This window comes from Stegastes partitus, unplaced genomic scaffold, assembly GCF_000690725.1.
Source record: "Stegastes partitus isolate 25-593 unplaced genomic scaffold, Stegastes_partitus-1.0.2 Scaffold820, whole genome shotgun sequence".
Lineage (NCBI taxonomy): Eukaryota > Metazoa > Chordata > Actinopteri > Pomacentridae > Stegastes > Stegastes partitus.
In genome coordinates this window covers 219,579-235,033 of record NW_007578551.1, presented here as the reverse complement: position 1 = coordinate 235,033, position 15,455 = coordinate 219,579, and the positions used below count along the sequence as shown (strand labels likewise).

General features: G+C 40.6%; 1 protein-coding gene across 1 annotated transcript; it reads right to left on the bottom strand.

Moving 5' to 3' along the window:
* Positions 1 to 2,135: 2,135 nt before the first annotated feature.
* On the bottom strand, positions 2,136 to 12,141 carry slc1a6 (solute carrier family 1 member 6). Its single transcript, XM_008292600.1, has 11 exons — positions 12,108 to 12,141; positions 10,309 to 10,575; positions 10,075 to 10,212; positions 8,633 to 8,840; positions 8,084 to 8,126; positions 7,770 to 7,898; positions 7,270 to 7,454; positions 5,821 to 6,054; positions 5,203 to 5,397; positions 3,914 to 4,048; positions 2,136 to 3,671 (listed from the first exon to the last, which is right to left on the bottom strand). Exons 2-11 carry the CDS (start codon positions 10,529 to 10,531, stop codon positions 3,473 to 3,475), a joined length of 1,689 nt encoding a protein of 562 aa, XP_008290822.1. The 5' UTR covers positions 10,532 to 10,575; positions 12,108 to 12,141; the 3' UTR covers positions 2,136 to 3,472.
* Positions 12,142 to 15,455: the final 3,314 nt, after the last annotated feature.

The window sequence follows — 15,455 nt, the reverse complement described above, 5'->3', positions numbered from 1 at the left end:
CACTGACCCCCGACCTCCTCCTGAAACGCTGCCGTGAGGTTGATGTCTGGTGGAGTTTGTTTTGTGATAGAAACCAGTTTAGCAGCAAACTCTCCTGCTCACTGCTGCATTTCACTGGCCAGACTGTACGAGCATGTGACAACCAATAAATCTTAAATCTTAAGTCTTGAAAATGACATTTGGTCCAGGTGTTCATTTTGCAAAGAGGATGAGCTGCAATAACTTTCCTGCACCATCATCTGGTGTTTACATACCCCATTATGAGCAAAGCTAATTAATTTGCCATTAGCAGAAGCTACATGCTAACATGCTAAACTGTGATCATGAGCAGTGTGAACAGGAAACCTGCTAAACATTCAGTTTGTTAGCATTTAGCCCAAAGCACTTATGTGCATACAGCTTTACAGAGCATGACTCAGCTTAATTAGTTTGTGGTCAGTAACGGGATCCGTTAAGGGAAGAACACAAAACTGGTTGTTTTGGGTTTGGTGACTAATTAACAAAATAAAAGAAGTGGCGGTAATGCTACGAAGACAACAGGGCTGGTGGGTGGTGCTAAATCGCTAACGAAGCTGCAAACTTGTGTAAACTTGCATGTGACACAATATGAACAGACTAAACGTAAACTCCCCACTCAACCGTCAGAACATGGCAGCAACACGCCTGCTGTTAGCGTGGCTGACTAAAGGTAGTTAACACATGGGTGCAGAGGAATTAGCTAAAGTCTGGACCCGTTTCCAGGCAGACAAACAGCTGCCTCAGTGCAACACATGTTAGCTCAGAGCTACGCTAACCATTTTGTTAACTCCCAGGTACAAAGCTGTTAGCAGGAGCTACAGATTCACATAAAACCCAACGAGAGACCCCAAAGACAAGCTGCTCATATTAAGTCACAGCAGCTGGTTTAGCTCCAGCTTTATAGAGTTGTGTGGGGGATTGCTGCAGTTTGATTGGACGGGAGGACTGGTGCTGGTCCAATCAGGAGGGCTGGAGAGCAGAACCAGGTTGTCGGGCCAATCGGCAAAAACGAGGGACAGGTGAGTCTGGAGATGCTCCTCATCAAAGTCCACACAAACCACCGTCCACACAGTGGCTACAAAGATCTACAACAAGTTTAGTTAAATATAGATTTTATGTTATGCATGTGAATGAATGACACGTAAAATTAATTTTGTAAGTGAAGCCTAAAACAATGTCACCAACACTGAAAAAAAATAAAAATAGTGTCTCGACATACTAAAGATAGTTTACTATTTACATTTAATAATTAGTTTTCATACATCTGTCTGCTCTGTGGAACACCGTCTGCAGTTCAGCACAAAAGTCTCTTATTTCTTGTCATGTGAGTTTTCTTACAGCTGAGTCATGAATTGCATTTCCCTTCTGGGATAAATAAAGTATTTTTCATTTCATCTCATTTAATTCTGTTTAACGAAGGAGCACAGAGTTTATTGATTTTCACAGAATGTAGTTACTGCAAATAATTAATTTTTGGGTTTTTTTCAAAATTAAAGCATCTAGAAAAAAGGACTTTAAAAAAAATTTTGAATTAAATATCACAATTTTAAGCTGAGATTTAGTTTCCCAACAGACTCACACATCACACACATGGTTCGTTGAAGGACCATTAAAGGTGTAAAATTCTTTCTCTTGATTTTAAAGCTAATGACGCCGCCATTAGCAACAGCTGCATGCTAACATGCTAAACTGTGATAATGAGGATCGTAAACATCAGTTTATTAGCATTTAGCTCACTTACAGCCTCACAGAGCTACGAGCATCACTGCAGGGAATTATGACAGAACATCTTTTTGTTCCTGGTCAGTAAAGGCTTCAGCTCAATAATTCACTTTATTTTAGTTTAGTTTAATCAGCTGATCAGTTTTAAAACAACAACACTGAGGCGTGACTTTATACTTTCTTGGTGTTGGAGTTAAAGTTTTTCTTCTATAATGATCGACTGTTTGCATTTAATTCAAACTGCCCAAACACAGAATTCATTGCTTTGCTGTTTGTGTTTTTTTTTTTTTTTTGAACGCCACATTTGACCCGCGTTCGTCTGTAAGAGAGCAGCTTCTGGACCGGAGGATATCCTCCACAAGGGGTAGCCACAATCACAATAATGAGAACCACAGTTCAGTTCCTGAGACATTTATTTGCCACATTTGTTTTTTTCAAATCCATCAAAAACGCTGAGCTGCTCTTCTTCCAACACATCCGCTAAAATAACACCGAGCGTACAAACTGAAGGCCGACCTCTAAACGGGCACAAAAAGTGGCACAAAAGTCAAGATAAGGTTTCAGTAAAACGGCATTCCAACGTTCATATCTACTCCTCTAGAACATCACAAGGCTTAAAGCAGCTTTCCTCACAGTACTTTTCCACCAAACCATGAAAATAACTGATTAGCTTGCAAGGTACAATTAAAACTAATCGAGATAAAAACAAACGACATGCTTGATAAGATAAGATGCAGGAAACACAAACAGGCCGGTGTGATGCTGCGCTAAGGTTCAGACACACTAACTGGTCGAGCTGTCATTTAAAATAAAAGTCAAATAAAACAAATCTTAAAACTGATAAATACAAAGTTCAACATGGAAAACATTGCTGGATATTTCTCTTCATAGTTATTTCATGAACTGAATAACGGCTGCTTGGAGTAAAAAATAAAAGTTGGAAAATGAACACATTCAGTTTTGTTGCAGCTGTTTCTGTGTCCCATATATCGAACGCAATAGCACCAAATAAATACTAGAAATACTCCTAATAAAACAACATCTGCATGAAAAACAGTCACTTAAAACGACCTCAAAATAACAAGAAGTAAAAGTTTAGTTTTCACCATTTTCCAGTGTTTAACAGTCAAATACATTCAGCTGTATAATTATACGGTGGAGCTTAAATAACACAGAATTAAACACAGGAACTAAAGTATTTACACTCTGTTACACGTGTTTGTTTGTTTGTTTGTTTGTTTGTTTGTGCAGCGATGTAGAAACTCTAAGAGGTAGTCAGGATGAGGACTGGATGTTTAAGTTTTGGCCAAAAATGTGCAGATTTACATTCATCAGACTGAAGGATCAGCTGGTTTTGTTAAAGACTGGAGGTGTTTCTCTCTGATAATACTTCCGACTCTGAGCAGCTTTGATTCTGTTTCGACCGCCTGGATCATAAATGATAGAAATCTTTGGAAATTCGATGCGTCTGAAGGCTTCGGGCTCCATCACTGCATGTGTAGCTGCTCCTAAACAGCATGTGTACCTAATTTCCTGCCACCAGCTGCCCCCGGACAGGCTTTGCATCGCCTTGTTTCCCAGAGAACCTTTTTTTCTATATTTCACATGTGAGTTTTGTGGTCTGCAACTGCAAAAAAGCAACTTCTCTCAGTTGACCAAGAACTTTTCTGGAGGCTGCACCTTGGCGACCTTTCCAGCTAAAACGCTTCCGGAGTCTTTCCGGGTCTCGTCTTCACATCGTGGTTTCGCTGTTCAGGTGGTTCACCGTGTCGTTCTCCTGGCAGATGAGCTGGTAGGGCTTCTCGTTCTCCTCGATCACCGAGTTGTGCACCTCGGCGTCCTGGTTCTGCAGCTCGCTGCGGGAGAGGTGCTCCACGATGCCGGCGCCGAGCGAGTCGCCCAGGACGTTGGTGGTGGTTCGCAACCGGTCCCTGAGGCGCAACAGAGACACAGAATCAGATAAAACAACAAAAAAAAGAGGTGACACGTGCAGAACTGAAACATCATCTGCTGTGAAGACGCTCGCCGGCGTCCTGATCCGGCGCCCTGCATTATGCATCAGTAACCTTTGTAGTCGTGGGACCTCTGGGCTCCTCTGAAGCTCGACTCTGACATTTAGGCTGGCGCAGCCACAGACCAATCCCCAACAAGCTGACATTTAGTGGGAACTCACAGGAACCAATCCACGGCGATGATCAGCGTTATGTCCTCCGTGGGCAGTCCCACCGATGTCAATACGATCACCATGGTAACCAGGCCGGCCTGAGGGATGCCTGCTGCTCCGATGCTGGCAGCCGTTGCCGTGATACTGAGTGGGCGGTGGGAGGGGATGGAGAGGAGAGTGAAGACATTTCATAAAGGGAAACAAACAAACAGCACATGTGACGGCGCTGCTGGCGGCGGGGGGAGCCGAGCGAAGGCGGCGCACGAGGAGCTGTAACGCTGCCATATGCTCTGTAAACTGTATCACACATTCAGTCCATGAATAATGCATCGGAGGGACGTTTTTAACCCTTTTCACTCGCTCGTGTACGATAATAAAGTCCTTTATGGAAAGAGCACAGCCATGACCAGAAGCAGGAAGGACTCAGAGACCTCCACTGTGCAGCAGGACACAGGTATAAGGAAAAATGTTTTTAAAAGAAGAAATGAAAATTTAATTCCTTGAATTATTTATTTTACATGAATATGAGAAACACATCAACATCTCTCCAAGAGCTCACATGTGCCAACAATACTGGGAAAGAATGCTGACTCTAGACACTGTAGATGTTGTAGTATTTACATTTAATGCATGTCTCCTATCTGCTCTGTGTACACGGCCTGCAGTTCAGCCGAGAAGTCCTGAATGTTTGTCACGTGACGGTTGCTTACGGCTCAGGCCGTCATGGCTCCACAGTTTTGCAGAGGAGCAAGACATTTTACCATAATCTCATTATTAAAACCATTTTATTTTGGGTAGATATGTAAATGAAACGTGTGGACTGAAGTGATTTTGATTAAATATCAGAATTTTAAGCTTGGATTTGGTTATTTTTCCCAACAGAACTGCATGTCTCACATATTGACTTCCAGGACCTGCTGGACGCTGAACATCAGGGGATATTTTCTGTTTTTACAGTTTCTGACTCTGATAAATGGTGTAAGTTTGGTGATTTTTTAAAATGATAACATTCAAATCTGCCACTTTTAATATATAGGATTATAATATAATATAATATAATATAATAGGGTTAATATATGTCCTCATGATATATAATGCTAAAATCTGTGACACTTAAGAGCTTCTGTCTCTTTATGAAAAGCCTGGTCACGTATGACAAATTTAATTCCTGATAATTACACTAATAATCAATATAAGGATGGAGACTGTGCACTGACGGACTCCACTCTGGCCTCGTCTATTTTCTGTATTTGTGTGTAAACTGTGAACCAGAACCACCAAAACCAAAGCGGAGTTACCTGATGGTGAGAATCTGACCAAAGTTCAGGTCCATGTCGTTGACTTGAGCGATGAAGATGGCTGCCACGGCTTCGTAGAGGGCGGTGCCGTCCATGTTGATGGTGGCGCCGACCGGGAGGACGAATCGCGTCACTCGTTTATCCACGTGGTTGTTTTCCTCGAGGCAGCGGAAGGTGATGGGCAGAGTGGCCGAGCTGGAGGAGACAGAACGAAACACAACCATGTGAGCAGAGTTCAGGCGCTGATGTAGCTGCATCGATAAGCTGCTATTATACAGTCATGACTCGATGACCTGACGCTAAATGTAAAACCTTCTTCTATGTCGGATATCAAGGCTGTCGGATTGTCAAGACGGAGGTCCAGATACGAGGAGGGCTTGATGCTGGAAGGCTCATTAGTTGTTCATTATTGTTTATAGTTGTTATAATAACTAGTAGGGCTGGTCCCAGTAGAACTTTCTGCTCTCTGGATATTCAATTAATGATGAATATCAGAACATTCGTCCCGGTCGGGGGACACTTCCACCCCGGGGCAGCGCTCTGATGGGGTCAGTACAGATCAGTACATCATCAGGTTTTGTGCTCAACACGTCCAGAACAGCAGCGTCTGAGCTTCACCTGGAGGAGGTTCCCAGAGCGGTGATGAGCGCCTGCAGCAGGCCGCCGATGAAGCTGTACGGGTTCTTTCTGGTCACCAGGAAGTAGAGCAGCGGCAGCACGAAGAGGCCGTGGATGAGGAGGCCCACGATGACCGACACCGTGTACATCGCCAGCTGGCCGCCCACCTCGGCCAGATCCTTCATCTCCACGATTTTCCCGGCGATCAGGAACAGGATGCCCACTGGAGCGTACCTGGCAGGTGCAGACGGACGGAGACATTAAACATGTTTTAATAGAACATCTGAGCAGGAATTCAGCTCTAAGACTAGTTTTTGAATTTCTTTGTTTTTAAAGTTCACATCCAAGCAGCTGAACCACAAACAGTAAATGTTAAACACTGTAAATAATATCTTAAAATCTTGGATTAAAAGAGCAAAAACTCAGTTGTTTGCACATTTACCTGAGCTCCTCACGCTTAGAATAAACAGTTGGGACGACACAGGTGAAGCTGACAACTTCATCAGCTCTGTCCTCTAAAGTTCATACTTTAGGTTTAATCAACAACTTTTATAATTATACTAACGGTTCTACAAACTTAATAAAATTAAAACCAACAGACTTCTAGTGAAGATGTCCAGACAGAATCATAAAAACTGGTCATTAACCGATACAGAAGTCTGCGTCATGGCGGCTGTTCTTAGCTAAACGTTAAACAGTAACAGGCTCCATCTGGTGGTGCAACCAGGTACTACACAAATCTCTAAAAGTTCTACAAGAAAGCAGCTCAAATACAAACACTTTTCATTTCATGTCAATGCATTTTTCATTTGCAACCTCTTGTTTTCGGGGTTTTCTGTGCGTTTTTTCCAGGTGCAACCCCTTGATTTCACAGGTTTCTCAAGGATTTTTGCAGGGACAGTCCTTTGTTTTGGGGTTTCTTGTGCCTTTTTGCAGGGGCAACCTCTTGTTTTTGGCGCTTCCTGTGCTTTTTCAAGGGCAGTCCATTGTTTTTGGGGTTTTCATTGCGTTTTACAGGGTTTGCTCTGTGTTTTTTTGTTTCAACCCCTTGATTTTGGGGGTTCCTTGAGCATTTTTGCAGGGACAGTCCTTTGTTTTGGGGTTTCTTGTGCATTTTTAGGTTATACATAGTGAAAGTCACCTGAATGATTCTGACTGAAGTAGTTAGTTGGTCAGACTAGAACTTAATCTTTCAATACATCCAGGAAATGAGCTCAGCTTACAAAAACCTCAAATCCATTTTTACAGAGTTCGCTGTCTTTGACAATTTGAGTCTAGTTTTTACTTTAGTCATGTTTAGATGTCAAGAACTTTACCTAATTTATGTTGAAGAGACAAACACTACAGTGTGTTTTAAAGATGTTTAACTGCACTTAAACCCATAAACAGAACAACAACCTGAGCAGCTGTGTGGGTTACTCATGGAGCTGGACGTGAGTCTGCACTGACCAGATGATGACGGCCACCAGCCTCATGATGGCTTCGTTCAGGCAGTCAAAGAAGTCCCTCAGAGCCTGGCCCTGCTGCTTCATGTTGCCGATGACCAGGCCGAAGCACATGGAGAAGACCACCAGGCCCAGAGCGTTCACACCAGCAGAGGAGCCCGACACCGGCACCGTCTCCTCCACCGTCTCCTGCATCGGACACATGACACAATAGTTCTTCTTGCTCATCGGCCTCTGTGACTAAACGCATAGATTTAAAGTTATAGTGGCGTTAATTTGCTTTTATTGGGCCAGCTGACCAATCAGAGCAGACAGGAAGTAGGGCCTTAAAGAGACAGGAGCTAAAACAGCGACATGCACAGGGGGCACATAAAAGAAAATTATGTAAACATGATCTAGTGGACGCCCAACATACAATAATAACCTTGTAAATGTGCACAATAGGGGCTCTTTAATACAGAAATGTGTAGAGAAGCTCTAGCCTGGAGGCCCGTGTCCACCCACCTGTATGGTGTGCAGCACTCTGCTCAGGTTCACGCTCAGGTTGGACTCGGTCATGTTGAGAGACTCGGTGAGATTCAGGGTCACCGTCACGTTCCTCGTGTGAATAATCTTCTTGTACACGGTTTTATACTGAGAGAGACGCAAAGTTAAGCTCATTGACACGTTTGTAAGGTCAGTTATCTTCAGTGAGCTGCTGCTGTGCTTGATTCAGTCAGATTTGGTAACAAAAGACGAGGTCATGAAACGAAATTTGGAGATTTGAAAACTTTCTTCACATGTGAAATAAAGTGGAAGTTAAAAAAAAAAGGTCTCACCTGCTTGAAACAGGCTTCAACCAGATTTGGGGGAAACATGTTCCTGGAATGAAACAGAACAAATCAGAGCCGGTTGTGCATCGTGTTGATCAGAAACCTTCATACGGTAGTCATGTCCTGTGTGAACATCCTCATAAACACATAAAGCCTCTGAGAAAATACTTTAATATTGTGTAAACACTCTTATTCTCTTTTGTGCACATGTTTAGATGCAAACCGCCCTCATGTCACCTGAGTGTGAAACTGTATCCAGTTAGCGTAGCTTAGCACAAATAATGGAAGCTGTTAATTGTTGACCTCAATAATTAACACATGAGGCTGCATCTGAAAGCAGAGATGTTAAATTATTACTACATGTGGTTTGTTGTGTTGCCATTGCTAAGCTAAGCTAAGCTAAGCTAAGCTAATGTTTGCTACCTATAGTTTCATGTTTAGAGCATAAATAGAGAGATAAAGTCAATCTTTTGTAATTATACGTCTACAGATGATCAGACGGGGACTCTGACTGTGACCGGTGACGTATGAGGACTCGCTGAGGTCAGGTGGTACCTGATGAGGTCCAGAAAAGCGTCCGCGGCCTGAACCGGTTCAATGTTTCCGGTTTTGCCCACAGGACTGTCCCTACTGCCTTTCCCCGGCCGGATGATGACGACGATGACGATGCCGATGAAGACGGCGACCAGCGTGGTCACCATGTAGTAGACCACCGCACGGACGCCCATCTTACTGGACGCCTTGCTGTCCAGGGAGGAGATGCCTGAATCACAGAGTTGATGGAAGAACTTTACATTTTACCAGTGTTCATCTACAACTGATGAATAAATATTCAATGTGTTTTCATTCACTTTGATTTTCCTTCAGACGTCTAAAATATACAAAATATCCTGTCGTCTCTGTGTTAAACTGCATTTGTTATCAACTTAACTCTGTGTGAGAACTTTGAGAAAAAAATTTTAAAAATCTGTAAATAAACCCGAAAAATCTGCTCTAATGGTGGCAGAGAAAATATGTTAACAAACATGGAATAGTGAAACAACAACTGTCATAATAATGGAAGATATCTGTGAAATAATAAGATTTTTAGCTGATTTACAGTAAAACAGTGAAATTCTACAGTCACTATTGTAAATAAACAAAATATTAATTGTTAAAATACTGATTTTTCATGTGGACATAATTTATAGTTGTAGCCTGTTCAGTTTTTGTTTTATTTTAAACTAAATTTGTGAATTAATACTTTTTTTGTGATTATCTTACATATTATCTGCAATTTAACAAAATAGGGAAAATCTGTAAAAATTTAAAATAGTGTTTAAATATTTTTTACCATTTTTTTTGTCCTTAAGATACATAAACTTTTTTTGTTAAATAACAGCAAATGTCAGTAAAAAAAAAACAACAACAACAATCTCTTTAAAATATTAAATACAATAAACAACTGCAATTTTACAATCTAATATTGTCAAGTAAATTATTACCATTTTTTAAAAAAAATAAAAAATTTTGCTATGTTTTTTTTACTAGTTACTAGTTACTATTTTTTTTTTTTTTACAAGTTATTGTCTTTAACATAAGAAAACAGGGAAAATCTGTAAAATAACTGTTTAATAAAAGAATTTTACATTTTTCGGTCTTTAATATATGTAATGATTTTTTGAAATTAAAGCAAATATCTGTAAAATAACCCATTTTTTTCCTACTTAATATACTAAAAAGTAGAGTAATTTTACAGTCGAGTAATGTTAAATAAGACATTACCATTTTTTAAAATACAGATTTTTTATTTTTTATTTCAGGGTTTTACATGTAAATTAATTTTTCTTTCTTTGATTTTACTGCTTCTGTTTGCATCTGAATCAAACAGGAACAATCTGTAACATGACAGTAAATTGTTTTTAATGTTATAATTAATAGTTAATGATATTTTACAGTGTGGTGTCTGACGACCAGCTGGAGCTTTAAACGTGTTTCAGTGTTTGTGAGAAACCGACCGGTGACCAGACTGGACACGATGAGCGGCAGCACCAACATCTGCAGCATCCTCATCAGCAGCTCGCCGGGAAACGCAAAGTACTTGATCTCCCTCAGCGACAGGTTGTGTGGGCGGAGAGCGAAGCCCAGGATCACACCTGGACACGAACACACAGTCACACACAGAATGAATAAACATGTGAGATGGAGCGCAGAAGCAGCCGGGTTCTGGTTCTGGTTCCCTCTGAGCTCACCCAGAGCCACGGCGGCCACCGTGAACAGGACGAACAGGTTCCTCCTGAGGAAGGCCCGGACGCCGTCCCTGCTGACCGAGCCCATCCTCTGCTTCACGCTGCTGGCTCTCCTCTCCATGGCCCGGCGGAGGCGCCTCCTCAGGTCTCCTCGGTCCGGCAGCGGCGGCTTGTCGGCGTCCTCGTTCAGGAAGAGGCTGGTGCTGTTGGGGGGCTTCTCGTTCATAATCAGCTCCAGCACCTGGTCCAGGAGGCAGGTCTCGTGGGAAACTGAAGGAAGAAGAAGAAGAGGAGGAGGAGGAGGATGATGATGAGGATGAGGATGAGGATGAGGAAGGATCCGTCTGCAGGAGCTACAGACTGTAAGGAAAGACTTCAGCACCTGTTCAGGATTAAAAATCAGAATCAGAACCAGCTGTGACTCAATAATTAAACTTAATGTGGCACCGAAGATATAAAACTGTTGAATTTTTAGTCATAAATGCAGATATTTGACTTCTTTTAGAGGGTAAACGAGCACTTTTCATATAACAAACTAAATGATCTGCTGGTTTAACAATAACTAATCAATAAAGCAGGTGATTGGCTGCTGCTCTGCTTCTACACCGTAAATAAACTAAAATACAACCAACAGCTTCCTGTTATTTACAGTTACAGTAAATAATCAGAGGATTACACAGTAAACCTGTTTTACTGCAGCACTTTAATGAATTAGAATCACAAAAAACACAACTTATAACAGTAGTGAAGAATATTATTAGTGTTTTTAATCAATAATACAGTTTAGGTAAATTGTGAGAGTAAATCTGTAAAAATACCATCACAATCTGGTTAAAACTATAAATTCTGATGTTTTATTGGAGCCAAAAACAAGATTTAACAGTAGACGACTGCAAAAATAGAGGATGTGGATTAAAATAAGCAGATAATAGGAAAAGAAAAAGCAGTAATGAGCAGACTGGATTTAAACGGCTACGAATATTAATGATTACTTTACAACTTTTTTACATTAAATCAACTAATTTTTACATTTTTATATCTCTATAAACATACATAATTGACCACAAGTGTTCACACGTCGCTGCCTTTTAATAAAAGTTCCTAATTCTTAAATGTGTCCCTTCACCTGCCTCATTAGTTAATTATTGTTTCAGCTCTTTTAGGTGATTTTTTTCTCAGTAGTTTTAATACAACTGAAGAAAACGTCGTACTTTACAGACAACTGCAGTCATTATTACAACAACACAAACGTTATCACACAGTCTAGTCACAGCATTAAACACATTATTAATATTAATTATGTAAATTATATCAGTCATACTTTAAAACACGGTCACTGTGTTTCACTGTCAGTGTGTCGGAAATCACCGGCAGCCGTTACTGAGTCATAAAAGAAGTTTCCTCGTTTGTTATTGTTTAACTTTCTGTAATAAAAGATAAAATGAGAGCTCGTAATATTAGATCCACCTCAGCAGCACACGGACAACGTCTTCATGGCCTCAGATTACTGGTTTAAAGAGTAAATACTCAGAGTTTAATTTAAAAACCCGGGGGTTACTTTCGGTTGGTTCCTGTATGTGTTTGATGAACGCCAACAGAACGTCATGTTTAACCTGAACTCCACCACATGACCTCGGATGAAGCTCCCAGTGAACTTCTGGCTCCTCACTAACTCACTAAAGCTGCCTCTGTTTGGACCAAAGCCAGAAGCTAAACACCAGCCGGGTCCCTCTGAGGTCGTTTCTATGAGCACCAACAGAAAAGAACAGAAGTCCGGAGCTCTGAGTTCTGGTGGTTCTTACCGTGTTCGTGGTCCCTGTGTTGTGTGAGCAGCACGTGGCTGTTGCTCTCACTTCTCCTTATCTCCTATCTGGGCTGCAGCGTTTCCTCTGAACCTCCCTCCGCAAACAGTCTTAAAGAGCAACACCAGCTCCTCATCTGCATCTGGTGTGATCCCACCTCTGGAGCCTCCTCTGGGGACCCACGTCTCTGAAGGCTGCATCTACTCGCTTATTCTCTTTTATTGATTTTCTTTTGTCTATTGTTCACATCCATCCATACGTCCCACACATTGTAAAGGAGCCATTGTGAAGCAGACCCTCCATAATCCTTTCATTTATTATTTCTCACTGTAGCTCTGTAGTGTCACAATAATGAGTTCTGCACACGTCATGCTCATAAATGTGTTTATGTGCACCGTAAACACTTAGTTCAATCAGTTTATCATTTTACAAACTATTCATTTTTATTTTACTGTTTTTCCTTAAATGACACATAATTTATAGTAAAATCACAAAAAAATTTTAATTTACAGGTTAAATATAAATAATGTTGACGTCAAAAATAGCTATGATTCATTCTTTTACAGTGTTGAACAGTCTGATGACACTATTTCACTGTATTTGAACCTTTAAAATTTTTTAACATATATTTTAAAGATTGTAAAATGGTAATAATGTCCACACTAAATATATATTATACTGTAATAATATCCACCTTATTATTTACATATATATATAATGTTTGGCTGTAAAACTGTAAAATGTTTAAGGATCTAAATCAGCAAAAAACAGATAATGGTCAAAATTAAGAGTGAGTAATGTCAACATAAAAAAAAATCTAATTTTTACTAATTCAAATTAATTCTTTTATAATGTGTGACTGTAAAATTACTGTAGTTAAATCAGCTGATGTATAAACATAAGAGGTTTAACAAATGTGCTTTTTTATGTTTAATTTTCATGGTTTTTGAATGTTTCTATATTAGACTTTTTTTGTTGTTTTTCAAAAAAAAATTGCACTTGTTTTTCCAGATTTTAACAATTTTTTTGTTTGTTTTTTGAGTTTTTTTGTAAGGGATTTTTTAGTGTTCCTTTTTTTTTTTTTTGGCCAGATTTTAACGTTTTATTTATTTATTTATTTTAAAGGGATTTCTTTAATTTTTATTTTATTTTTTTGCAGTGTAACTGAAGCACCTGAACAAACTTTCAGAGCAGAACCTCGGTCTGGAGGCCTTTAAAGAAAACTGATGATTGGTTTGATGTTTCTACGAGTTAAATGGATGAAGGTGGACAAACTAAATCCTGAAGTTCTTCGACATCAGTTTCTGCTGTTTTACTGACAGTGAGATGTTCTGTCACGCCGTGTACGTGAGCTCAGTGAACACAACATGAACAGGATAAAGAATTAAACTGTGACAAACATCAGCTGCTGAACATCAGGACGCTGCTGCTCTTATATCGGACACAAGTGATTAGAACTGAAGCAGAACCTTCATGTGCATGAAAGGAAAGTTTCTGCTTCACTGTTGTTACTGCAGCGTTCAGTACAAGCAGCTTTAACTCATCTGTTAGTGACAAACATGCTCCATACATTTATATATAAATACAGTATTCAAGCTGAGTGTCTTTCCTGATCTCTCTCTTTTGTCCAGTTTCAAATAAAACATCACAGAACCGCTCAACAGAACTTTTACAGGATGTTAAAAACAAGTAGCTGTAACAGAAAATGTGTCATTTAGAGGTTTAGTCTAAAAGAATCTGTCTTAAATTAAATGATGGAAATCTCATTCCAGCTGAGGGAATCTGGTTTCCTTGAAGCTGCCAGTCAGACCAGCAGCAGCAGTGGTTTCCTCGCCAGTATGATCCAGTCACACCAACTGGACCAGACCAGAACCAGCCAATGACTTGTAATACTTCTTTACTGACTAGAACTTTCTATGTTAAACCTCTAAACCCCAAAACCTGACAGCGGGTTTGAAAAGTGTGTCATGTATTTAAAAAATCTGTAAAACTAAACCATTTATTAGATCCAGAAACTGCAAGAACAGAAAGAATCGTCACATTTTAGGTTTCAGACGGTCCTTGAACTTCTCATCGACGACATGCCGTTCTATTGGGAACCAACTCTAAGCTCAAAATTCACCAAAACATGTTTAGTTTAAGCAACCACCAAAAATAAACCATTTACTCTGATCATATCCTGTAAAAAACTAAAAATTTTGCGCTTGTCGACGTAACCGTGAAGCCTTTAGCGGCTCAGCTGTGACCAACAGTGATGTGACTAAAACTCTGGGACTTGTTGGCTGAACTGCAGGATGTGTTCACACTGAGCTGATGGAGACGAGGAGTTAAAATATCTATAACATGGAGACTCACTCTTGTCTTTCTGCTATTTATAACACTTGTGGTCATTCGGAAAAAGCTTGTTCACGTTGATTCCATGTTTTTGGAATGTTTGCAAAAGAAATAATCAAAGAAATGCAACTTTTCTTGTTTTATGATTAACACCATTATTAATTTGCTGCACTGCATAAAAGAAGCTTCACAGCTCTCTGTGCTTCGGCGGTGACGTTTCCACAGAGGTCTAAGACTTTATGTTGCTGTGAAAAATGAGCCCACGGTGAGTAAAGATGTGTCAGGAGCAAAAATAAAAAGGGTTTAAAGTCGTCTAAAGCGTCCTTCCAAAGCAAAGATAGAACATTTATTCATATCACCAAGTCTGACGCAGAAACTTTCAGCAAAGAACTAAACGAGAATACTAATGTAGAGCATCATCAACCAGGAGGAGGCGTTTTTAATCTACTATCAGGCAAAAGGTGACAGAAATGTTCCACCTTTACATCCAGAAACAACGAAGCAGACTCTGATGACCAACACCATGCAGTCATCCGTCCTGGACTCACAGCAACATATTTCACACCTCAACTGGAAACCACTTCAGACCTCCATGTTAAACCACAGTGGGACACACAGATCCCGTCTCCAGCTGCTGCCTACGTCCAGCCTTGTCAGCAGCATGTTCTGGTTTTAACACCACAGTAGAGCAACTTAAACTTTTTCAAAATAAGAGCCCTGACAATCCCAACACTTTCCTCATAAAACTGGGATTAAATGTGAACATCAAGGTTTCGCAGAGACAGAAGACGCCTCCAGAGTTCAGCCGTCGTTACTCACCGCTCATGGCGACGGCGGTCCGATGAAGTCGGTCTGAGCTTCAAGGAGCTGAGCGGCACAATGACGGCACGCCTGGGCTCAGCGCCGCTCATAAACACACGGACATGAAAAGGCCTCACACATGATGTGACCTTCTCACACCTCCACACACACACACACACACACACACACACACACACACACACACACACACAC